Genomic DNA, 27,265 nt, shown 5'->3' on the forward strand with positions numbered 1-27,265 from the left:
CTTTTCATTTATTTTATTGTATTATAGAGTACAGAAGTCCTGACGTCACTCGTTCATCCCCTGGTTCATAAAGTAATGTCTCTATGGAGAATAACATTGGGTCATCTTAGAATCGTCTCATATAAGAATTGTGGTCCAAAAATAAACAAACTGTCTCGGCGATATTGTCAGGGAGGAGGTTCTGTATCGTTTATGATAGTCAGTAACTTATATTTGATATAAGTGACTGTTTCTGGCGAAATTGTAAGTCATTCGGCGGAAGTAACATTATCGTTTTCTCACCGTCAGTTGATGCTTCATATCCATAAGAGTCAAACCGCCGGGGTCATTTGTTTATTTTTGGAACACAGTTCTTATTTGACGCGATATTAAATACGTCTATGGGGATTCAGAATGGGGGTGGAAAACCGCGAACCAGGTAGACAAACCAAGGATGTGGAAATTACGTCAGACTTCGGTGCTCTATTATTATTATCATTATTATTTATTTATTTTTTGTATTTTTTTTCACCCCCAAAAAATACAATAATAATTTGAAAAACCATGGCCCCCTCAAATATTGAAGGAAAATATCAGTCATCAGAACCAAGGACGTTTTTTTTCGATTAATCTATCAAATGGAGTTTGCATAGGGAGAGAGGGGGCGTGCCTGATACAATTTATATCAAATATCTAAATACGCGAGAAGAAAGTTAGGCACAGCCGCCTTTGAGATTTTCAAGTGGGCCTTGATCCAGTAAAGGTTAGGAGCCACTGCTCTAACGTTTAAAGCATTTCAAATTAAAAAGGTCTTGCATGTGGGCTACAAAAAAAACATCAATGCAGAAAGTAAACAGAATTTCCATTTCATCCATAAGCATGAACCAAAAAAAAAAGCGCTGATTATTCTTTTGATATTGCCATCTCTTTAACCCATTAAGACAGGGAACGCCGCATCTGTGTGCAATTTTAAGATGTATTTGGGCTATTCAAAAATAGCAGATCTACAAGCTCATAGCGCGGCACCGAGTGCCGCGCTATGAGCTTGTAGATCTGCTATTTTAGAAAGATCGTGAAAATGTGTGCAAATCTTTAAATATATATATATATATTTTTAAAGGGAAAATTTTAACTCAAATCTTTGCTTCTGGGGGGTCCCTGGAACAACATATTTTGAGATGGGGGTCCGCTGTCAAATACATATCATTTTGGGGGTCCTTGACATAAAAACGTTTTAGGACCACTGATATTATAGCAACATAAGTGTTTCCAAAAAACTGTTAGGATTTAGAAGACATTTGTAGAATCTCTTTGACTCTTTAACTCAAGATTTGAGTTACAAATGTTTTCATGATTTTTCACCCAAAAAATTGCAGATCTACAAGCTCGTAGATCTATGAGCTTGTAGATCTGCTATTTTTGAATAGCCAAAATAAATCTAAAAATGACACACAATATGCGTTCCCGGTCTTAAGGGGTTAAAGCCTGTCTATACGCACTTGATCATCCGTCCGCACGCCAGGAGGACTAATTCAGCGGCAATAATCGTGGACAATGTTTCAGCGAATTTCAGATCACTTTCAAGATTAGCCCGTTATCCAATGTGTGTGCCGGTGGGCATGCGAAGGGAGGAGGATGAGAGAACGATGGAGTGCAGATCTGTCTTCAAAAGGAATTACGTTGATTGAGGATGTCACATTAAAGTGTCCATTGATGTAGAAATAGCATATCACTCATGTCTGGATTTATTATAATTCCATCTTTGATAAATGCCTCCCCATAACCCATTCAAGCCGGGAACGCTATCTGTGTCATTTTAAGATGTATTTGGGCTATTCGTAAATAGCAGATGTACAAGCTCATAGCGCGGCACCGAGTGCCGCGCTATGAGCTTGTAGATCTGCTATTGTTTTGAAAAATCTTCAAAAATGTGTGCAAATCTTTACATTTTGTAACTCAAATCTTTGTTTCCCAAAACACATTTTGAGATGGGGGTCCGTGGGAAAATATACTGTACATAATCTAAAAATGTTTTCTAAATCCTAACAGTATGTTGCTATATCAGTGGTGGTCCAACTTTTTTCATGTCAAGGACCCCCAAAAGTAAATGTATTTGACATATTATGTATCTGAAAATATTTAGTTTCAGGGACCCCCAGAAGCACATATCAGAAAAAAAATGCTTTAAAACAAATTAGATATTCAAAGAATTTCACAAATTGTCAAGATTTTTTGAAAAATAGCAGATCTACAAGCTCATAGCGCGGCACTCGGTGCTGCGCTATGAGCTTGTAGATCTGCTATTTTTGAATAGCCCAAAGAAAATCTTAAAAATGACTCTTATGCTTTCCTCAGGTCTCAATGGGTTAATGTGCACCAAACCCGCAATAGCTAACATTATCAAACCAATTATGGAACGTAATTTGCAGCGACCCCCACTAATGTCACCTTTTGAATGGAGCTGCTAGGTTGGTGAGGCTTGTAGCTTAATCCTTCTCCGTGAGGATTAGGCAAAGCACTGGATTTCTCCCTCCTGCCCACCGTATAGATGAAAAGGAAGTTGTTTCCCTTTTTATAAAATGATAATTGATCTAGCCGCTGGAAAAGGAAGATAATGTTCATGTGAAGAGGAGAACGATGGAGTTACTGTACTAGGCTTTTGATGAGGTCAGTTCTGGTTTGTAAGCAACCACCGTGGCCTTCCTCCATTTCAAGTGTTCAGTATTCACTTACTGTACTCTTACACTCCCCTAATCACATGGTACAGTAAGTAGTACAGTTAGTGGTGCTCTGTTTTAAAGGCAAGGCCAGGAGCGTTTTTATTTGTACTTGAATTTCAGGCCTTTAAATCTAGTCCTTATATCGTGCTGATCAGAGCAATGCCCACCGAGTTGGGGTCATTTGAAACATTGCTTTAAGACTGCTGTAGTGCCCCATGTTCAACCACCACGCAATTCAAAGTGCTTTACTCAAAACATTAAAGGAGTAGTTCACACAAAAAAATACTTATTTTCTATCAATTACACACCCCATGAAGACTTGAATATTTGTTTCAGTTTTTTTCGGTAGAGTCACTTATTTACTGGTGACATGGTCATCAAATTATTGGCTTAGGAATGAGACACAAACTAAAGAAATCTCCATGAATTCAAGGTTTTGTGGGGTGTGTAATTGATAGAAAATAAGTCATCTTTTGGTTGAACTACTCCCGACACATTGACACTCACAACATTACGAAACGTATTAAAAAAAGGACATTTACTTAGTTACGAAATAGCCTACAAGCTAAAATAAAACCAAGAAAATAAACATATTACACCTGCAGAATAAATGATATAACCTAAAAACAAACTTGGACAGAGAGACTATATACAGTATATAAACTTTATTTTAACCAGTACAATAATAAGTTGAGACAAAAAGTCTCTTTTGCAAGTGTGCACTGTCCAAGAGCCAGACGTGCTACACAGGGTTCACGGTTCACAATGTTAAAAAAAAAAACGAGAATACCGACTGAGAGAATACCCGAGACATTTTGAAACGATCATTCTAGCCTCAGTCTCTCAGCTTTGTAAAGTTTGTTTCTGAGGAAAAGTTGTCACATAAAGTCCATTCTGTGTGTGAGCACCTGCAGGGATACAGAAATACTCAACATCTTACAGACAGCAGCTGAGAATACTCCCATGCTTAACAAAATAGTTCCATGTTGATGCTGCCGTCTATGATAACGTATGAAATCATTCCACGATTTCTTTCCATGTTGTTTTATTAGCCTACTTAAAAAAAAAAAGAGCAGATAAAAGATCAAGTGAACCACAATAACAATAAAAGAGTTAAGATCAAGTAAATAAGCTTTAGTGGAAAAACAATACATCAATTAAAAGAAGAAAGTAAGGTCATAAAAGTGTGTTTTATATGCACTCTTAAAACTGTCAACGGAGGGTTTTCCTGTCTGATGTGCGGGGGGAGCGTGTTCCATATCCTGGGTGCACAGCGTCTATGAGCTTCCTGTTCAGTGGTGGACGAAGCCCCGGTACACACAGAAAAATAATGGCTCTAAAACGCTATATGGTTCCACAAAGAACCATCAACTACTACAGAACCATTTGATCATGTTCCTCATCTAGTTCTAGAGAACCTTTTTTTTGTCAAAGTTCTTTGTGGAACCTTTGAACTCATGGAACTTAAACCATGAGTTCAAACTTCAAATGAGTTTGAACTTAAACCATGTCTTAATAGGCAGACGTTCATCGAAAATAGCAGATCTACAAGCTCACAACGCATCGCACCGCATGAAAATGTGTGCACATCTTTGAATATGTATATATTTTAATATTATATATTTAAACCCTGCAGCCAGGGACCCCTGGGCCCCCTGCAGCCATTTCTAAAACTGGTGGTCAGACTGGTCACTAACCTTGGTGTCAAATTGGACAGTGATTTTAAGCTCTTAGCCAAAGTCAAGTCTGCTGTAACCCTTTCTGTCTTTATCCATGCTTTTATCTCAACCCGACTCGACTACTGTAATGCACTTTATGTTGGCATTAGCCAAGCCTGCTTGCAACGACTACAGTTAGTCCAAAACGCGTCCGCTCGCCTCTTAACAGTGGCACGGAAATAATGATCTCATCTCCCCGATTCTTGCCTAGCCTACACTGGCTCCCTGTTCGTTACAGGATTCAGTTTAAGACTTATACATATCGTAGCTTCTACCTCCCAATAACGGCACACATGTCTTGAGGTCTATACTATGACCAGTCACTCCTTAACTCATTGAGTGCCATTAACGTGTTTCACGTGTTTTAACGCTATGGTGCAACGTGCCATTAACGTGTTTCACATGTTTTTTGTTTTTTTTAGAACCCAAGATATCATTATCTGAAGATTTGCAGCTCCATCCACTCCTTGTTTAACTTATAACTGAAAAAGGCTGTATCTCGCTTCCTAAGCACTTTTTTTGTTACTTAAAAAAATAAAAAATAATCAAAATCGTACTGGCCAGAAATAGACAGAAATAATTCGGGCACTCAATGAGTTAAGGTCCCAGCAACAAAGCTGAAAACACGGGGAGATAGATCATTTTCCTCCATAGCGCCCACGCTGTGGAACGAGCTTCCACCCCATGTTAGAGCGTCTCAAACCCGGCCTGTGTTTAAATCACGTTTGAAAACCGCACTTGTTCTCCTTGGCGTTTGAAAATGCAGATTAGAGTTCTCAAATTCTACCCGAACCCGACCCGACAATTTTCGGGCCGAGCCGGGCCTCAAAAGTATGCTAATTGGTCGGGCCGAGCCGAGCCTCGGGCTCCATGAAAAAAAAAAAATATATATATTTTTTTTTAATGATTTTTTGTAATAATAATGATAATAGATAAATACACATTCAGAACAGAAAAAAAAATCTTATTTTTTGCCCCCCCTTTTTTTCCCCTCAGGTTTTTTCGGGCTTTCGGGCCTAACATGATGGTAATAGTCGGGTTCGGGCCGAGTTAATTTTCAGGCCCGTTGAGAACTCTAATGCAGATTGAGAAGCTGCTGTTTTCCTCCAGGCATTGTGTCAAATGTTGTCCTGTTTATTGTGAGTTATTTTTTTTGCTCTGGTTTATTTTAGTGTTTTGTTACTGAGTGTACAGCACTTTGGTTCAACACTGTTGTTTTAAATGTGCTCTATAAATAAAGTGGATTGGATTGGGAAAAAGTTTGAGAACCACTGAGCCACGATATGTGCGTGCGTGTGCATGTGTGTGTGTGGCGTGGTGTGCTTCATAACCAGTAACCAGCATGCACCAGGGCCTGTCATAACAGCGCACTCTGTCTGCCACTCACACACTCTCTCTCGCTGTTGTATTATTTATGTTGCTGTTGTCTCGCCGCCATTCTCCTGCGAGCTGAGTCTCAGTAATAGCATTTGCATCCCTTTGTTTACGGCAGAGAAATGCAAATGCACACTAAACTGCATGCGCTGGTTTTTGTTGACTCAAAGCATACACGTTTGTTTGTTCCTGTTTATTGAAAACCATGCAAAACCCCCTTTGATTCTGTCATAGGATTCTGCTGATGGTTCAGACTCTGTTACAAGGGAAAGTCCTGTGTTCAAAAATATTAGTACAAGTAATTGTAGTAAGAGTAAAAGTACTAAAGTATTGGCATCAATGTATGCTTACCTTAGAGCATTGGTTCTCAAAGTGGGGTCCGGGGACCCCCAGGGGTACTTGAGGGGGTTCCAGGGGGGTCCCCAGCTAAATGATGGATAGGAACCAAATGGACCCGTATGGGTCTGTAACTCTGAAAGCGTACAAATGGAACCAAATGGACCCTAACGGGTCCATTTGGTTCCATTTGTACACTCTCAGAGTTAAATTAACATTGATTTCACAATAAAAATTGGGGTCCCAGAGATAGAAATGCCATTAAATGGGGGTCCGTAGCCGTGATGCATGTCAAACTGGGGGGTCCTTGAAATTAAAATGGTTGAGAATCACTGCTAGAGCCGTAAAAATCTTCTCTTATGGGGGTCCCTGGGCTTATCTTTTCAAATGGGGGTCCGCGGGCTAATAAGTGTCAATTTGGGGGTCCTTGACATGAAAAAGTTTGAGAACCACTGCCTTAGAGCATTGGCTCTCAAAGTGGGGTCTCCCAGGGGTTCTTGCAGGGGGGGGGGGTTAATATAGTATATTTACTATACATATATAGCGTCATATATAATAGTGTAACCACTTTATCCATGTATTCAAAAATGTACATACTAGTACACTTGTACATCTGCTATTTTTGAGTATCCCTGGACAAAATATGGCCAAATCAATTTGGGGGTCCCTGACACAAAAAAAGTGTGAGAACTATACTGGCTTATAGTACCAAATATAACAATATGAATTATGCAGAATGGTCCATTTCACAATCATGTTGGATTGTAATTAATAATGCATTGATGTGTTGCAGCCTGGTAAAGCTGGGGTTCATTTTAATTACTTCATCTGCTGCTGGGTAATGTAACCTAAAATAATACATCATTGTTTATTCATTCTATGTTTTGTATTAATAATCTAAATATGCAAAGGAACCAGTAACTAAAGCTATCAAATATTAGTAGCGTAGTGAAAAGTATAATAGTTGCCTCTGAGATGCAGTGGAGTAGAAATACTCAGGTCAAGCAAAGCAACAGTACCTCAGGTTTGCACTGAAGTACAGTACTTGAGTTAAAGCCACACTATGTAACTTTCCTCTTCTACCCCATGCTGTGTTTTTACCATTGAGTTAACCCATTAATACCTGGAACGCATCTGTGTCACTTTAGATTTCTTTGGCTATTCAAAAATAGCAGATATACAAGCTCATAGCGCGGCACCGAGTGCCGCGCTACGAGCTTGTAGATCTGCTATTTTTGAAAAATCGTGAAACAATATTTTTTTCAAAAAACTGTTAGGATTTAGATTTTTCACCTGCCAATTGTTATTCATGCCAGAGATTTTTCAATGAAAAAAAAAAGTACTCAGGAGCTGAGATACAAAATTTGAAAGTTTTAAGTTAACAAGGAAGTGGATGAGAGTAAAGATCTTCGAAAATTCATATCTCCTTGGTCTTTGGGTCAAATAAAAAAAAAAAAAAGTAAAAAAAAAAATATTTTTTTTGAAAAAATATTTTTTTGCTAAAATCGAGATAACTCGATCTTGGCAGGCAAGTGATGAAAAGCTAATATCGAGTTAACTCGATCTAGGCAGTCAATGTGTTAATGGGTTAATAGAGCCTGCCTGCTTGCTCAGGGGATACATTGAATCCTGACCTGAATCAGGTCCAAATATGTGTCAAACCAGAAACAGGATCATGTCAAAAGTCATGTCTCACCTAGACACAGGATTTAAATGTCTCAAAAAAGACAAAGAAGAGCAGGGAGACCAAATACAACCACCCCAATTGTATAAGGTATATTGCATTAACATAATGTACCATATACAGATTGGACAAAATTGCATTGTATTCATGCAAAAGCTACATATTGTTACACAGTGCCGATTCAATGTACTTAGTACTTTTCAACACTGCAATTGGTGGATTAGCCTCCCTCCTCCCCTCTTTTGCAAGCCCAACCGCTTCGACTGACATGGTCAGAAGCTGGTCAGACGTCCAAGGTGGGCGGGCTGTTATTTAGTTTTGTTTGGGCATCCAGCCCAGCTTCATTCTGCCAGCAGTGAGAGGCAGCGATAGTGTGGAAGAGACGCAGGCTGTGTACTATAGTCTCATGAGCCAACTTCCAGGAGATACAAAACACTTCTGAAATCTCTCTCTGTAGTGACCATGCATAAAGAGATGGCAAAACCTCCACACTGCGCTACAAAGCCAAAGCGCAGTAACTATGCTATTTATTTAACCGATAAAAGGGTTTACAAGTGTTTCGGCCGGTCGACCAAATGGGTTATCGGCATATAAAGGGATATTACACTAATTGTATATCACACTAATTGTATATCTGTTCTCGAGATAATTGTTTATACCCCAACATCACCAAGGCTTATTTGACCTGTGGGATACACAAGTACAGTGTGTCCAAAAATGTAGTTACTGCACTTTTGCTTTGTAGGGCAGCATACAGTACATAAGTAGGTCGAAAGTCCTGGTGAAATGGCTTTTTCTGTATTTTCTTTTAGATGACGAGCAGTGGGTTCGGGTAGGAGACAAACAGAGTCTCCTTTGTGTCTGCTACCGGAACCCACTGCTCGTCATCAAATGATTGGCTTAGGAATGCGCCAAAACAAAAAAAATATATCCATGAATTCAAGTATCCATGGGGTGAGTAATCGATAGAAAATAAGTAATTTTTTGGGTGAACTATCTCTTTAACACAGCAAGCTGCGGTGGGGGAACACAACTCAGAAGTGCTCAGTTTCGTGGCAGTTTGAATTGCAGTATGAATGGAATCCCTCCCGAACTGTTCTGGTGGACTAGCCTACAGCTATACCTTTACCATCCTCTGTCCTATAGCTTACTATAATGACTTGTGTGTGTCTTGGAGGAGGTCACAGCATGTCTACAGGTCCAGAGAACCGTCAGGGACCGCTCGTCACAATGAAGAAGCACCAGAGACATGTTGCCATCTCACTGCCGGTCGGCTTCACTACAGCGGCCGTAGCATAGTGTTGCTGCTGGGCAGAACCCTCCTATACATACACAGGGAATACACTTCCCTTTCTGAGTCACTTTAGAAGGAGAGGAACATGTCTTTAGATGTGACTCAGCCTGAGCCACAGACTCAGAGATGTGACACAGCCCCGGGTTGACTCACTGCCATTAAAAAAAAGAAGGAAGACAAAAAAAAAGATTGAATACTGCATCTCTTGGCTAGGGCTGCAAATATTGGTTACTTTTACTTCTACTCCACTACATCTCTGGCAGGCAAAAGTTGTACTTTTGCTCCACTACAATTATGTGAAATCTTTAGTTACTAGTTACTTTGCAGATATACATTATTACATTATAAAACATACATTAACCACTTTAGTCCTAATTTTTGCTTAGGCTATTTGAAAATAGCCGATCTACAAGCTCACAACGCGACGCGTTGTGAGCTTGTGAGCTTGTAGGTCTGCTATTTTCAAACATTTTAGTACTTTTACTTTTGGTACTTTAAGTATACATTTTGATGCCAATACTTTTACTCAAGTACATTTTGAATTCCGGACTTTAACTTGTAACAGAGTATGTCTACATGGCACCATTGATACTTTTACTTAAGCAAGAAATGTGAGTATTTTTTCCACCACTGGTAATAACACATTTTTGCTGGACACCCCTCCAAAAGGACCCCCTAGGGGGTCCCCGGACCACACTTTGACAACCCACCAGCGCTCTTGGCTATTACAGCATGCACAATGAGAGCCGGGTATGTGATGATGGCCTTCATGTGTTGCCTCGGCAAAGCTATCATTACGATGACAAACGCTGCTGCCTGTGCAGGACGTGATTTGGTGACAACGTGCATCACTCACGGCGGTGGCTCTCTCCCCGCCGCTAATCAACAGCCCTGCTTGAGGTTCCATTAGCGCTGGGCTCTGGAAGAGAGAGAGGGGACATCGGGTTCCTTTTTCCCCGGTGATTTTGCCCCCCATTATGTATGCTGAAAAAAATAAGGTTTGTGCCTTAACCCATTAAGACTGTGTCATTTTTAGATTTGAGCTAAAAAGCATTATTTTACACTTTTGGCTATTTTTTTAAATTTGTGAAAATGTGTGCAAATATTTGAATATATATATATTTTAAAGCGAACATTTTTAACTCAAATCTTTGCTTCTGGGGGGTCCCTGGAACAACATATTTTGATGGGGGTCCACGGCCAAATACATGTCATTTTGGGGGTCCTTGACATGAAAAAGATTGAGCACCACTGATATAGAATCATACGTTTTTCAGAATACTGTTGAGATTTAGGAGACATGTAGAAATGTTTTCTATCAATTACACTCCCCATGAAGCCTTCAGTTCAGAGGCGTCAGTTCAGCAAAACCTAAGGTATGTCAGGGTTAGGGTTGCCAACTCCCAGAGATTAAAGCTGCGTGGCCGAAATGCATAGAAAACTATCCTCCCATAATTTGACAAACCTCTGTAGTGTGTGGTGTAGTGCGTGGTGAGGCCAACATTGGTTCTGCCCGGTTCTCCTCAGTGGCTGGAGCAATTCACCTGGATTTGCACACAACCATTCACCAGTACCATATGCACCTAACAGCGAAGCCTGTTTTTCGATTTCACGAAATCTCAGCTGTTTATTCGTGTTTTTGTGTTTGCTGGCTCCCGGGTTGCCAAATCATGTGCGCATAATCCCCCCACGGGTATGGTCTAGTACCTCTAACACAATACAAACACAATGGTCACATGCATTGGTCACATGCATTAGGCTACTATTAATTTTTGCCAAGGAGCCAAGTTATGGCACCTGCCATACCTTGCCATATACCCAATTGACGCCCCAATTGAGTTCATGGAGATGTTTTTTGTTTTTATAGCATTCCTAAGCAAATGTCTCTTTGAGTCTCCGGTCATCAAATTACATTTGTGAAGTAGCTTGACACTGACTGTCATTTGACAGTGTGAGTGTCATTCCGGTGTCATTTTTAGATTGTTGCGTTGGCTATTCAAAAACAGCAGATATACAAGCTCGCAGCGCGGCACGAAGTGACGTGTGAAATCCTCTCAGAAAAGGCCAGAAGGTGACGACACGCAAAGGGAAATACTTCAACCCGAAAGAGCCGTTCGCAGAACGGTGGACACCTGCTTGTCAGGCAGCCTTTGAATGCATCATGGGGAAGCTGACCTCCCCTCCCACCCTGGGGTTCGCAAATGCCAAGCTCCCTTATACATTTCTACAATTTTTATTTTATTCTATTTTTGGATTTTCCAAACAAGAGAGCTCTATTTTATTTTATTTTTGGGGGTTACTTTTTCATAAGTTATTTCATAAGTGTTTCAATGTTTGTTTCAAGTTGTTTGGAACACACGTTGTTAAGTTGTTTCATAAGTTGTTCCATAAGTTGTTTCAATGTTTCATAAGTGAAACATCGGAGTGTGCTGCATCCACCCACTGCTCACATTGGTAGGCTGTATTCCTTTGCCTAGTATCCATTACGGCCTTCGTTCTATGAATGTAATGAATTGTTTCCTTCCCTGTGCCTGTGTTGTGTTGTCTGTGGTTTGGGGATAGAGTTTGGATTTAAAGTGCTGCTATTCTTAGAGTTGTTCAGAAGGTTGTGTGACTGAAGCAGCGGTGCTGTGGGGGGCCGGTGCAGGAGGATTATGTTATGCACTGTAGACCAGTGAGCTTTCAAATACATTGTCTGACAGTCTCCATTATTTCACTCCAATACTGTTCAAAACTGCACATGAATACCATACCACAGTATCCACAGTACCACAGTGTCCATGTGCTCTCTCCTCACTTTAATTATTCCATTTCCATTCTCAATACTTTACTTCTGCTCCACTATATATCGGATGCAAATGTACTTTTTACTCCACCCAAAAATATTTTACAGCTTTGGTTGCTATTTTATATTTTCACTTTGGCTGTTCAAAAGTATAGCCGATCTACAAGCTCACAACGTGTATTAGTATTTTCTAAAAAAGTTAGACATTGTTTTGAAAAGTTGGAGTACCATTTATTTTGAATCCAATACTCAAGAAAGGTTTACATAGATTGTACATTACATCCATGCAAGGCACCAACCATCTCATCGGGAGCAATTAGGGGTTCAGCGTCTTGCTCAATGACACGTCGACACTAACTCTGGGGGGGGCACCATGTTTCAGCACCATGTTTCTGTCCATGGTGCTGAAACAGGGGCTAAACCTGTATTGAACTGTCCATGGTGCTGAAACAGGGGCTAAGCCTGTATTGAGCTGTCCATGGTGCTGAAACAGGGGCTAAGCCTGTATTGAGCTGTCCATGGTGCTGAAACAGGGGCTAAGCCTGTATTGAGCTGTCCATGGTGCTGAAACAGGGGCTAAGCCTGTATTGAGCTGTCCATGGTGCTGAAACAGGGGCTAAGCCTGTATTGAACTGTCCATGGTGCTGAAACAGGGGCTAAGCCTGTATTGTTGAAAATATGTTGTTCCAGGGACCCCCAGAAGCAAAGATTTGAGTTACAAATGTATTTGCTTTAAAAATATATATTCAAAGATTTGCACACATTTTCACGATTTATGTTTACCAAAACATGGGGGTCCACGGCCAAATACATATCTAACAATGTTTTCTAAATCCTAACATATTTGTTTCTATATCAGTGGTGCTCCAACTTTTCCATGTCAAGGACCACCATATGTATTTGGCCGCGGACCCCATCTCAAAATATGTTCCCAGTAGCACAGATCGGAGTTAAAAATGTTCGCTTTAAAACATATATATATATATATATATCTTGAAATATTTGCTAACATTTTCCACGATTTTTCCAAAAAATAGCAGATCTACAAGCTCATAGCGCGGCACTCGGTGCCGCGCTATGAGCTTGTAGATCTGCTATTTTTGAATAGCCAGAGAAATCTTAAAACGACACAGAAGCGTTCCCGGTCATAATGGATTAATCAAGCTCTGCATCTGGGGAACGCACGCTCTACCCTGGCAGATATCATGCCAAAAAAAAAAAAACGCCCGCGTCTTGGCTCCCTGGCGTTGGGAGGGTGCACGGCCCAAAAAAAGCTGGCCAACGATGTGCTGGTGTGGGCGGTCATATGGTGCTGTGGTTGTGGCTCCTTCCAGCTCCATATTATTTTCAATCAGTGGGTTCTCAAAAGGTTTTTCAATTTACAGGACCCTCAATTTGGTATGCATATATAGGCCCACAGACGCCCCCATAACTCTGAGAGGGTACACTCTCTGTGTTATGCTGCGTTCACACGGGCAGATACAAAGATACACAGCATATTTGTCGTTCTGTCGCTTTGTATCCGTGTTGCTCAACACGGTCGTTGACCAGGGACGTGAAGAGGGATTTGGAGGGGCAGGGGCCGGAATTTCGAAACGGCACCTATTGCATTTTTTTTCACGAACAATTACCATACTTTTAGGCCCGAAACCCCGAAAAATCCCAAAAGGTATCATCTTGTGCTTAATGTCCTCAAAGTCACGCACCCAACAAGCTTTGAATTGAGCAGATTGCACCTTCTGCTCCAGAGATAATGGCCAAAACATCTTGAAAACGGTAACTTTCGCCGGTTTTCGATCCCCGAATTTTTTGGCCATTGTCGCCTGTTTTTTTATGACCTATTTTTTTCGGGTTTCCCGCGGATAAAGTTACTTTTTTTGTTACTTTATTTCGGTGTTAGGGTTAGGGTTGGATTAGGGTTATGTGATTTAATTATTTTGGGGGAGCCGCGCCCACCGGAGAAAATCTCACACACACACACACACGCACGGGTGCGAGCACTGTGCCTGACCTGTCAACTGAGCGGTCCTAGCGCCCTTCGCATACAGCACACAAACACACAGCCAGACACACTGCAGTGCGCGCAAACAGAAATATATTTTTTATTTTTCCCTTTACACCGGAGTCCGGGACAAACAAAGTCCCGTACGGGACACGCCCCTTTTGGCTCAAATACGGGGCGTCCCGGCTAATACGGGACTGTTGGCAACCCTAGTATCTACCCGTGTGAAGGCAGCATTACAGACCAGTGTAAGGGGTCCATTTGGCTCCTAACTAAATGAATCATTTAGGTATCGTTTGCGAGGTTCGTGGCTTACCTCGTATCCTATGGTTTCAATGTAGACTGATGCTGCTATAGTTCTTAGGTTTACCTTGGGTCAGTGGTGGAAAAAGTACTCAAATTCTTTACTTAAGTAAAAGTACCAATACTGCAATATAGAAATACTCGGTTACAAGTAAAAGTCCAGTCCAATGTACTTGAGTAAAAGTACAAACGTATTGGCATCAAAATGTACTTAAAGTACCAAAAGTAAAACTACTAAATATTTGAAAATAGCTGATCTACAAGCTCACAACGCGTCGCATCGCGACGCGTTGTGAGCTTGTAGATCTGCTATTTTCAAATAGCCTATGTATAAAATAGGGCTAAAATGGTTAATGTATGTTTCATTATATCATAGTTTATATCTGAAAAGTAACTAGTAACTAAAGTTTTCAAGTAAATGTAGTGGAGTAAAAGTACAATATTTGCCTCGCCTGAGATGTAGTGGAGTAGAAGTAAAAGTATTGGAAATTGGAAATACTCAAGTAAAGTACAAATACCTCTAAATTGTACTCAAGTACAGTACTTAAGTAAATGTACTTAGTTACTTTCCACCACTGCCTTGGGTCCTGTAGTTTCTTGAGGCACTACGCTGTCTCTCTGCATTCTACTGGACCGTATGTGATTACCTTTGCTTATTATAAAACGTGGATGAGAGTGTCTGCAAAATGCCTACATTGTAAGTTGTGAAGGTAGCTGGGTGCACGGACACCTGAGGGTCCCACCATCCCACATTGAGAACCACTGGTCTGGATGCTATTAGTAAGCATGAAGTGACTCTCTCCCCCTAAGCCAGACCAGAGAGAACATAGTTAAAAAGTGAATCCTGTGATGCTATAGCAGGTTGGTGGAAGTGGGGCTGCTCCAGTGAGGCATGCAGGGATAGAGAGATGGATGGCCGAGGTGAACAGAGGAGAGCACCCAGGAGGCCCACATTCTGCTTCACAAGACACTAACACTACTAGCTATTAGAACACCGTCTTTATGGGTCATATGAGTAAATATAGTCTCTTGCACACATATACACACACACACACACACACACACACACACACACACACACACATACACATACAACTTTTTTTTGTTTTCTAATGACCAGTGGTGGAAAAGTATCATTACTGCAATGTCGAAATACTCCGTTACAAGTAAAAGTCCGGAATTCAAAATTCACTTGAGTAAAAGTATACAAGTATTGGCGGAAGAAATGTACTTAAAGTACCAAAAGTAAAAGTGCTCATTATGCAGAATGTCCCATTTCACAAGTTTTCACTTGTTTTATTTATTTTTTGAAAATAGCAGATCTACAAGCTCACAATGCGTCGCGATGCGACGCATTGTGAGCTTGTAGATCAGCTATTTTCATATGTATAGGGCTGAAGTGGTTAGTGTATGTTTTGTTATAATAATCAAAATCTTCAAAGTAACTAGTAACTCAAGTTTTCAAATAATTGTAGTGGAGTAAAAGTACAATATTTGCCTCTGAGATGTGGTGGGGTAGAAGTTAAAAGTACTGAGCATTGGAAATACTCCAATAAAGTAAAAGTACCTCAAAACTCTACTTAAGTACTTGAGTAAATGTACTTTACGCCACTGCTAAAGACCCCCTTTTTCTAAAGACTCCCTCCTCCCCAATACAAAAATAAACTAGAAAAAGTGCTCCTCGGAGCACAAGTCTCCGCCAGCAGACTTGTGTTGGGAATGTTGGGTGTCCTATCCGTCCTGTCTGTATAAGTGTCCTATCCGTCCTGTCTGTATAAGTGTCCTATCCGTCTGTATAACTGTCCTATCCGTCCTGTCTGTATAAGTGTCCTATCCGTCCTGTCTATGTAAGTGTCCTATCCGTCCTGTCTATGTAAGTGTCCTATCTGTCCTGTCTGTGTAAGTGTCCTATCCAATTGTTACAGTATCCGCCATTTCGTGATTATTCCTGTCTTACCTCACTTTGAAAGAGGCACAGACTCTTTCAAAGTGACACATGTATTTATAGGCCGCTATACGTCACTAGCCAATCAGATCACACTATTTCACCGTATTGTCACGTGTCACGTGAGGCTTGACCAATGTTAGCTTGACATGTGGAAAGTGAAAACAATGTCTCCTGGCGGAGACAATAAATAAATCATACATTTAAAAAAAAAACTTTAAGAAATACAGAAAATTGCAGATGTACAAGTGTCTAGCAACATTTGGGAAAATAAATTAAAATCTCCAGGGCTGTGTTTTTCAGACCCATTTTTTTTACGGGTTGCAAGCACAAAAATGCTATTATTTCTGAAAAATTACTTTCAAAAGTCAGAAGAATTCTCGAAAAAAGCAGATCTACAAGCTCACAATAGATTTGTTACTATGTTCACAAGTTTAAATAGGGCTTAAGCTGTTAATTCATAGTGTGTGTATATATATATTTTTACAACTTTGGGTCCCGGGGAGACACCAGATTTATCTTTTTTTTTAGGGGGTTTGGAGCTGAAAAATGGTTAAGGTGAGCACAGAACAGCACCCATGGGAGAGCCCTCTGTTTCACAGCCCTACTCCTCTACTGTAGAAGAATGCTTATCCGGGCGATAAAAAAAAGCACAAACATGCAGTACACATATGTACGCAAAATTAGTCTGCCATACATCATCTGGGGAGCATGCAGTGTAAAACACATGCAGGCCTAAAGCTGTGTTTCTAGGCCAGAGAAACAACAACGCAATGACCTGCTCTATTTGGGAAGAGGGAAGAATTAGGCTTCTTTTTTGAAAAGAAAAAAAACAGCAAAAAAAGATTTAAAATACTCTGTTACAAGTAAAAGTCCAGAATTAGTCCAGAATTTGAGTAAAAGTACAAAAGTTTTGGCATCAAAATGTACTTAAAGTACCAAAAGTAAAAGTACAAAATATTTGAAAATAGCCGATCTACAAGCTCACAACGCGTCGCGATGCGACGCGTTGTGAGCTTGTAGATCTGCTATTTTCAAATAGCCTAGGTATAAAAACGGGCTAAAGTGGTTAATGTATGTTTTATAATGTAATCATTTATATCTGAGAAGTAACTAGTAACTGAAGTTGTCAAATAATTGTAGTGGAGTAAAGGTACAATATTTGCCTCTGAGATGTAGTGGAGTAGAAGTATAGACAATTGGAAATACTCCAGTAAAGTAAAAGTACTGTACCTTTAAAATTGTACTAAAGTACAGTACTTGAGTAAATGTACTTAGGTACTAGTAACATGTCATGCTGTAGGAGGGAGCCTACAGCCTACTGAGTTTCTTCTAACACAGCTGGTTCCTCAACCTTTTCAGGCCGTGACCCCCCAAAATAATCATTTTTGAACTGGGGACCCCCCAACATAATCATATTTGAACTGGGGACCCCCCTCCCCCACCCTGATGATGAGGCAGGAGATTGATGAGGCATTCAATTTCGTTTGACTCGGTTCCACAGATACATATTGTAAAAATGGACGATCTACTTGTAGATCGTCTATTTTTACAATATTTGCCTCCTTCTTATATTATATGACAATTTGGCCAATGTTTGACCATTTTTAAAGTGTAGTTTGTTGATTACTTTTGATACTATAATGGTATTTTTTTTCCCTTTCTTTCTTTTTTGTATTGAAAAGGTCTTAAAAGTCCTTAAATTGTCACTTCACTGTCATGTGGGGACCACCCTCGGGGTCCCGACCCACGGGTTGAGAACCACTGTTCTAATACACACACACACACACACACACACACACACACACACACACACACACACACACACACACACACACACACACACACACACACACAGCGCATGCACGGACACGAATAAGACGACAGCCATTGCCTCAGAGATCTCCATACATGCCCATATCAGTCGGAACGTGATCTGAACGCGGCCCGAACCTCTTGTGTAGTAAAAGTTCCAGGAAGTGATCTCTGGTAAAAAAAAAAAAAGTTCCAGGAAGAGAGGTACCAGGAAAGACTATAAAGCTAACAGGAAGTGAGGAGGCCAGGGGTTCCAATTTTGCCCATGAAAGAGTGTTTGTTGTGATGGTTTGACAGAGAGACTCTTTTAAGCCTACACTGTAAAAAAAAAATATGTAAAATTACAGGAAAATACTGGCAGCCGGGTTGCCATTTTAATTTAGTTAAAAATACAGAAAAACGTTGTAACTACTTTACAACACAATCCTGTAAAATCATTTTACAGCATAAAACTGTTTTAATTTACATTTTTAACCGGTAAATACAACAGTATTTTCTATTGAATTCGACCAATTATTAAGTAGCTTTTACATGCAGTTGTTGTAGATTTTACATTAAATCCCATTCAATTTCAAATAACATTTTTAAACTTTAAAAGCTGCATTATAAAATGTCTCAATTAACATTTCTTCCAGCTAATTTTAGACTTTATACTGGTAAATACAGTAACCTTTACATGCAGTTGTTGTAAATTTTACATTAAATCCCATTCAATTACAAATAACATGTTTTAACTGTAAAAGCTGCATTATAAAATGTCTCAATTAACATTAATTCCCTGCAAAGAGTTAAAATTAACTTTTTAAAAAATATATAAAATGTGTCAATTAACAGTTTTTTCCAGCAGTTTTTAGATTTTAGAGTGGTAAATACAATAGCTTTATTCTGCAGAAATTGCATTATCAGGGTGTTTTTACACCAATTATTTTTTTCATATTTACATGTCGTTGTCGCTTATTGTACATCTAGTTCCATTCAATTCAATAACAGTGCTCAACTGTAAAAGTTGTATTAATGACAGTGAAAACAAATACTGAAAATACTGCAATAACTTTATTTTCAACTGCTATAAACATACATACATTTTATGTACTTAGAAATTGTGAAAAAAGTTATTTAATGTAGCCTACAATATAGGCTAGGAATAACATTCCTTACAAGGTCTTAGGTGCTATAAATTCTGATATTTATAGTGTATCAGTAACATGGGGTCTAACTGTCTCTCCAGCTAATTAAGCAAGACATTTTTTCCAAAAATATTTAGACTGCTTGTACTAAGACAAATAAAAAGTATATGAAAAATAAAGAAAAATCAATCAAAATAAACTACTTTCAATTCAATTTTTGCAAGTTGTATAAACAAATTGTATACATTTAAACCCTAGCATATACTTTTTTTGTACATCAAATCCAAAAACAAACAAAAAAAGACACGTCTCTGTGTGCACTGTGTACTGCATATTAAAGTTTACCAAAGGTTCCTTTCATTAATCCTGGCCGAGCTATGATGTATGAATGAAACAGCTGATGTCGTTCAGATAAAGTTTGGCAGATGTTCTTAAAGTTTTTCAAATGCCTGGCACATCTCTTAAAGTAACAGTGTTTACTTTCGAAGCGCATCGTCCATAATCTTATCAAGGGTCCAAATTTCAAAATTAATGCCGGATAGTGGCGCAGGTAATGGTGTTTTGGTTTTAGTTTATTCTTAGGAAACAAACTCTTTCTTGAATCCAAATATTCCTGGATTAGAATTTCAAGATAGGCTACCTCTGCTGACGAAATCTTTAAGCTGGAGAGTGAACTGCCAGACTTCATCATCTGGGTTTTTCACTTTGTCACCAATTAATACAGGCAACAACCGTAAAAAAAAATCCAATTCTGGACGGCTTGACCTGAAAGCTTGGGTACCTTAGAGTTGACAACACAAGGCTTTGTCAAAGCATCTGACCCTTTGTATTGGAACTGCTTGATACGTCGGTTCAAATCTGAATAAGTAAGCCACTTCTTTTGCTTAATTAGATACTTCAAATGATAACACACCCTCAAACATGTCATGGCCTAAACAAGGTGGTAGACCTGGCTGTTGTAAGTTGTATAAACAACTTACAACAGTTTTGTACATCAAATCCAAAAACAAAAATAAACAAAAAAAGACACATCTCTGTGTGCACTGTGTACTGCACATTAAAGTTTACCAAAGGTTCCTGGAGTCAAGTTTCACGTAAGAGGGGGGGGGGGGGGGGGTGGTGTTAGTCTTCTCCACTTTATCTGCATTGGTTGATGGATGACACCTGGGAAAATATAAGAAAAATTATATTAATAATGGGTGTGTATATCTAAGTACTGTGTGTGCGTGCTTGCATGTAGTCGGTGCAGATTTAGAAGGCATTTTGCAATTCTGTGGCTTCGTGCTTGATCACAATCAACAGGAAGGCACAGGGGACATGGCCAGACTAGTTGTTGGAGGGTTTCGACAGCTTGGAATGTCCAGAGGCGAGGCAAAAGGACTGGCGAAGTGTTGTACCGTCTCTGCCACCATGTATGGCGGAGACACTGCTGAGTGACATTCTTGTTGATCGTGAAGACATGTCCCATGAGATTGTGAATGTAACCTAACTGCACCTGTAATGTTAGTGTACTTTATAATCGTGTGGACATAAAATGTGAGTGTGTACTTACCATATGCATGTACATCTCTGCACGAATTTCACTGTGTGTGTGTGTGGCCAAAAATCTTACCATTCAAACATCACGCCACTCATGGTCCGACAGAGCCTGGATCAAGGTAGACACCCTAGGATTGACACTGAGACGTGCTTTTTTGCTCTCCACTTTAGTGCCTTTCTCTGGGTTGATTGAGAACATACACCTGCAGTCACAGAAGAAATGTATAGATTATAAAACGGCTATGTAAAGAAAAAAACTAAAGTTGATCCTTTTCTATTCAAGTTATTATATTAAAGCAACTTCATATGGCAAAGATTTTGAGTAGGCAGCACTACTTTCTTTCAGTTAAATTAAAACAATTAAAAAGCAAACCAAAAAATACACACCTCTGAAGAAACTCCAAGGTTGATGCCAGCGCTGATGGGTAGTGAATGTTGAAGCAATAGTAGCTCCCAAACATCATGCACACTGCTGACACGAAGGTGGGAATGTTGTCATGTACAATGACTTGGTCAACACTCAGCATATAGCGTTTTGCTGAATAGCAGGACTTCCCTAAAAAAAGGAGCAAAACAAAAAAACAAGCAACATTCAAATAAAACGTAACACAAACACATTGAGATGTTTTTAGATTTTAAAATGTGTGTGTTTTACACAATAGACAGAACCAAAAAAAAAGGAAAAAAAACATAACTTACCACACACAATGATGGCTGGAGTCAAGGGAACATTGTCCATCTGAACTTCCCGTGCCAGGCATGTTTGCTCCACATAACGGAACATTTCATCCTCTTTCTCTTTGAAGTAGGCCAGCAGAAGGAGCACCATCTCTTTTACATCGTCAGACATACCACCCTGCTCTCCCCTCATCAATTTGTACTTTGTGTGGGCGTCCATGTACCTTTGGCTGATCTTTAGAGGATTGCAGTTCAAGTACTTCAGGAGACGTTCTCCCTTGACTTCCAGATTCCGTCCGAAAACCTCTTTCAGCTCAATTCCAGTAAGATTCTGGAAATGGACCGCCATGCCAAGTTCCTGGAAGCACAATGGCCACTCTGCCAGAAGGTCCTTGATGCTTTTCCCCTGGTTTACCTCTTTTCGTTGTGTGTAGAAAGTCGCCCTCATTAGACCTTTGACTTCATCTCGATCCACATCAGTTTGCTGTTCCTCCATCATCTTCATTTTAGCTTTCTTCTGTAGCTGGCTCTGTGTGGTCTCTCCTAGGGGCAATAATTTTTGCTGCCAGTTGATGCACCCATATGTGTCCTGGACTGCTGCTCTTCGTTCAGGACTGACTTCGTCTGTGGTAGAGCCAGAATCAGATTCACCACGCTTTCGTTTCCTCATGTGGGGAATCTCAGGTCGCCTTTGATTATTTATCCTACATACCAATTGCTTTTTTATAGAGTCATATCCTGTCCCAGGGACATCTCCTGCTATTACGTCTTTCAGAGATTTGGGGTATTTTTCCACCATTTTTTTGGCAACTACCTCTGCGTGCTTGGACCCTAACTGAGAAAATTTTTTCTTCATTGCAATGACCAGAATCCGGATCATCTCCTTTCTCAGTTTACTTGATGGTCCTTCTCCTCTCTCCAATGAGTGGATAAGTTCATCTGGGAACTGATCCCACGGTATCATGAAGCTCTCCACCCAGTCTCTGTCAGGACTTCGGAAGATGTTGGAATCATTTGATGATGAACTTCTTGGTGATGCAGACAGTCCTGATGATGCACCAGATGATGCAGCTGCACGAGATGATACTGATGCCAAAGATGACGGACCGGGCCATTCTGGTGAAGCAGCAGCTAAGCTGCCGGTTTCAGGAGTCTGGTCTGAAAAACACATTCATACAAAGGCATACACATAAAGTTACACAATATGAATGTTTGTATATCACCGAATTACTTTGGCACTTGCATCCTGTATTTCAAAAGAAACACTCAAAGTGTGTACCAGATGATATTGACGCCCCAGATGACGGACGAGGGCATCCAGGTGAACCACCACTACCTGAGCAGCTGGTTTCAGGAGTCTGGTCTGCAAAACACACATACATTTCATCTATATATTAATGCATTTTACTGTGCGTCTTCATTTCAATTTACTGTGTGCACATACAGAGACATACTTTTCCTGTGTACGTATATGTGTGCGTGCTATGGGACATAAATTAAGTTTAAGCCATATTTACAATGTACTGTATCCTGCAATAATTTACTTACATTTCTGCTTCCAAGCCTCAAGGAGCTTTCGGGCTTGAATTGGCCTCAATGATGACAGCAAATCGTCTTCTGAAACAAACTGAAAATCATCAGATGTCTCCACCCCCAATGCCTCTAATTTCTCTTCTAGAATTTTGACAATGACCTCTGAAAGGTCAGGTAGGACCGCAGTAATGGCGCTGTGAAGAAATGTCTCCTCCATTGCTGGAATGGGAAGAACAAATTACATTTTTCAAAAGCATTAATGACAAGACTACAGTAATTTGACAATATATATCATATATACACACACACACACACACACACACACAGTAAATGCATTTTCTTTTTTTCTCTTTCTTGTGCATGGTCTCCATCACAGTGGCTTAGATGTTTATTTCGACAACACACTGTGTTTCAGAGGAATGACTTGGTGCCCGTTAAGAATGTATGATGTTAAAGGATAAAAATCTACCAAGTCATTAATGTAAAGACATTGTAACTTTGTACTCTGTTTTCTAACTGAGTATAGATGGTATTCCGAATAATAGTGAGATTCATGGATTTCCATCACAAAATAAACAGTTGCATCATTTTGAATTAAAATCATGAGCAGTTCTCCAAACTCCATGGACTCATCATTTTGTGAGACAAGGAAATGCCCTTTTTTATAAGATGTGCCTTTATACAGTATGTCAGTGGAAACGATAGTATTGTTTTCTGAAAAACAAAACCCTCTCACTGCATGTTGAATTGTCTCACTGTAGAGATTTTGATAAAACCTACAACTGTCTTTAACTTGCAGAATTAATCCTGGCCGAGCTATGATATATGAATTAAACAGCTGATGTCGTTCAGATAAAGTTTGGCAGATGTTCTTAAAGTTTTTCAAATGCCTGGCACATCTCTTAAAGTAACAGTGTTTACTTTCGAAGCGCATCGTCCATAATCTTATCAAGGGTCCAAATTTCAAAATTAATGCCGGATAGTGGCGCAGGTAATGGTGTTTTGGTTTTAGTTTATTCTTAGGAAACAAACTCTTTCTTGAATCCAAATATTCCTGGATTAGAATTTCAAGATAGGCTACCTCTGCTGACGAAATCTTTTGTGCACATATAAATTCAACGATATCTTTAAGCTGGAGAGTTAACTGCCAGACTTCATCATCTGGGTTTTTCACTTTGTCACCAATTAATACAGGCAACAACCGTAAAAAATTCCAATTCTGGACGGCTTGACCTGAAAGCTTGGATACCTTAGAGTTGACAACACAAGGCTTTGTCAAAGCATCTGACCCTTTGTATTGGAACTGCTTGATACGTCGGTTCAAATCTGAATAAGTAAGCCACTTCTTTTGCTTAATTAGATACTTCAAGTACAGTGCAACATCAAATGATAACACACCCTCAAACATGTCATGGCCTAAACAAGGTGGTAGACCTGGCTGGCATACATGATAAGATTTTAGTGCATTGAAAACAGAGTTTACCTTTATGCCTTTGATGTGCTCACTGTCTCCTGCTTCTAGGTCACCAGCAGTAGTGTCATAAGATTCAGGTGTGCGCTGTGGACCAAGAACATTTGGGTCATCACTCTGAAACTCTCTTTGTGTGATTTCACAATACCTGCAAAAATACTGGGCTTTACTGAAGTTTTCAACAAATCCACCAATGCCGTGTGAACCCAAATTATCACCAAGAATACTAAACAGGGCGCCTTTTACTGTATCACCACCTACAATGATTCCATTTTCTTCCAAATCTTTTAAATCCACCAACAGCTCTGAGAAAACTTTAGCACTTTTAAATTTTTTCAAGTCACTTTCTGTACAAAGTTGCACAAGGGACATGTGATCAGTATTGGATCTCAAATGAATAGGTAAATTAGCCAGAGTCACATAGACTGCAAGAATCTTGTGTTTTTTTTTAGCAGAGCCCAATGGATTGACTAATTCAAAAGCATCTTGGTACAGAATTAATTTTAGGCATCCAGGGTTTTTTATAAAGAACGGGTTGGACTTAAAGGTTTTTCCATCATTTACGTCATTAAAAACATCTGAGTCTGTTTCACAAGATTGCTGTTGTGACACTGAATGCTTCCATAGTTCTGATTCTAATAAGCCAATTAGTGTTTGTTTCACAGGTACATAATAAGCAAACCGTGGAATCATATTTTCATCAGTTCCTAGTGGTATTTTTTTAGGCTCCACATAATTAAACATGCTTTTGAATGCCTGGCCTCTTGAATATATTGTCCTCAGTGGTCCCTTATGACAGACAGAGAACAGATCTGACTGTTTCACACAGTCACTGATTTTAGTAATAACATCATCTGTTAGACACATGTCCTTTTTTAAAAGTGAATGTAATTTACTTAAAGTGTAATCCTGTCCCAACTCATACACATTCTGCATCTCTTCAATAATTGTCTGTATTGTTGAAGCTGGAAGAAGGAGTTGCCCTTGCAATTTTAGGTAGAAGAGAGACATATTTCTAAGATAAGCCTCGTTGAAATTATTTGGTAATTCCATGCTATCAATTGCATCATTTGAGCTCTGGGGGGCAGCATTCCCATTGTCACATGCTGACTCAGCAGATTCAGAAGGTTGAGATTCTGTAAACATACTGTCAAAAGTATATCCTTTGTGTTTCCTGGACATATGAGCAGTAAATGAAGACTTCACATTAAATGTATTTTTACATCCAGTAACCGGACATGTCACAACTCTTCCCTCCAGCAAATGCTGTTTTAAGTGTGAAATATAGTCTTTCACTGTCTGAAATTGACAGTCACATAGTGAAATCGAACATTTGAGATGTATATCAGTGGCTTTGGGACTAAAAGAGGATGCAGGGGCATTATGATGGCGGTAAAAATGACTTCTAAAGGACCCATAACTAGTAAATGTCCTCTTGCAGCCAGGGCCTTCACATTTGAATAAGCATGACTCGTTTCTATGTATTTTACAATGCAAAATATAGCCACGCAAAGTCTCTATATTGGAGCTGCAAAAACGGCATGTAATCATTTTGAGCTAAATACATGTAGGGTTTTACCTTGCTCACGTTGCCAGAATGGAAGGAGAAAACGTCAGCAGAATTAACACCTGTTTGGCGTTAATATTACAGCAAATGAAGACAATGAAGGAATGAATAATTACTAACAGTTAGTTAGTTCAAGTTTCGACAAAACAAACTCTTAAGAAAAATAAATCAACAGGTGCGTTGTCTAGGCTTCAGGCTTGTCTGTGCCTCACTGCTTGAAAGCTAAGCATAGAATGGGCTGCAGTCAGTTACTTCCTTCTGTTTGTTCTAAACCTCCCAGGTGTTCCTGATTGCTCTGCTCTGTGATTTGAGGAGGCAGTTTTTTGAATTGAACAGAGGAGTGAGGTTATTTTTACAGGAATGTAAATTGAATGGAAATCATATTAAATTTAAAATGGCCTCAAGGCACATGTATCAAATGACATTATTCTGTAATGGCAAAACTGCAACTATTCCTTCCATCATTTACAATTGATTAACAATTAATATAATGCCAAACAATAAGAATATATATATATATTTTTTTACAGCTATAGGCCTATGGAACAGATTTACCAAAGAATTGACCTGATTATTTCCATAATATGATACTCTACATCTCAGAGGCAAATATGTATTTGACTGGTTTAGTCACTAGTTTGTTTGCATATTCAGATTATTAATACAAAATATAAATGATCAATTCTATGTATTATTATAGTTTAATCTACCCAGCAGCACATCAAGTAATCAGACACACTTTTAACACCTAAAAATTAAAAGTGATTTATTTAATTACAATGATGAAATGGGCCTCTCTGCATAATAGAGTATTTTTTTTAATCTTTTTTACTTTATTTTGAGGACAATACCTTTCGACTTTTACTCATCACTGGACGTTTACTTGTAACAGCTTAGATACATTTACTTAACATATGAGTACTTTGTCCATTAGGAAGTAAAATATAACATTTCTGCAAGGAATGGATAGATGGAAGGATGGAGGGGTGATAGGAAGAATATGCAGGATGGATGGATGATAAACAGATACCACTTTCAACTTGGCATCTTAGACCTGATCACTAAGCTTACAACAATCAGCTTGTAGATCTGCTATTTTTGCTGTGTAACAGTCTATGGACCGCTGTGTCTGAGATGGCTTGGGCCCCCCCCACATGCAATAGATCTGCATGTGCAGCAAGCAAGTGCCACAACCAGCCACCCAATGAATGTACACACACTACACAACTGTCTGTTTTTATTTACAGGAAACCAACACTGTTACAATGCATAATTTCCATATGACTGAGGAGATAACATTGTCTTGGAAAAAGGAATCTAAACTCTAAACTGGCTTATGGAACAACACAAAACACACATTGACAACAAATGCCCTTCTTACCTACAGTGTAAAAG

General features: G+C 39.5%; 2 protein-coding genes and 1 long non-coding RNA gene across 3 annotated transcripts in view; 1 reads left to right on the forward strand and 2 right to left on the reverse strand.

The window, feature by feature from the left end:
- The window catches only part of nlgn4xa (neuroligin 4 X-linked a), a gene marked incomplete at its 3' end in the record, with an annotated part of 218,204 nt that overhangs the window by 91,032 nt on the left and 99,907 nt on the right, over positions 1–27,265 (forward strand). The gene's annotated exons all lie outside the window — the stretch shown is intronic.
- Positions 20,189–22,050, reverse strand: LOC311040402 (uncharacterized protein). The gene is made up of 4 exons (XM_084050662.1): positions 21,321–22,050; positions 21,009–21,177; positions 20,695–20,824; positions 20,189–20,246 (listed from the first exon to the last, which is right to left on the reverse strand). Exons 1-3 carry the CDS (start codon positions 21,967–21,969, stop codon positions 20,698–20,700), a joined length of 945 nt encoding a protein of 314 aa, XP_083906788.1. The 5' UTR covers positions 21,970–22,050; the 3' UTR covers positions 20,189–20,246; positions 20,695–20,697.
- Positions 22,177–22,954, reverse strand: LOC311040404. The gene is made up of 3 exons (XR_014600267.1): positions 22,848–22,954; positions 22,579–22,662; positions 22,177–22,457 (listed from the first exon to the last, which is right to left on the reverse strand). It is a non-coding gene; the product is annotated as an uncharacterized lncRNA (long non-coding RNA).

Source organism: Gymnoscopelus microlampas (genome assembly GCF_963454915.1).
Source record: "Gymnoscopelus microlampas genome assembly, chromosome: 24".
Classification (NCBI taxonomy): Eukaryota; Metazoa; Chordata; class Actinopteri; order Myctophiformes; family Myctophidae; genus Gymnoscopelus; species Gymnoscopelus microlampas.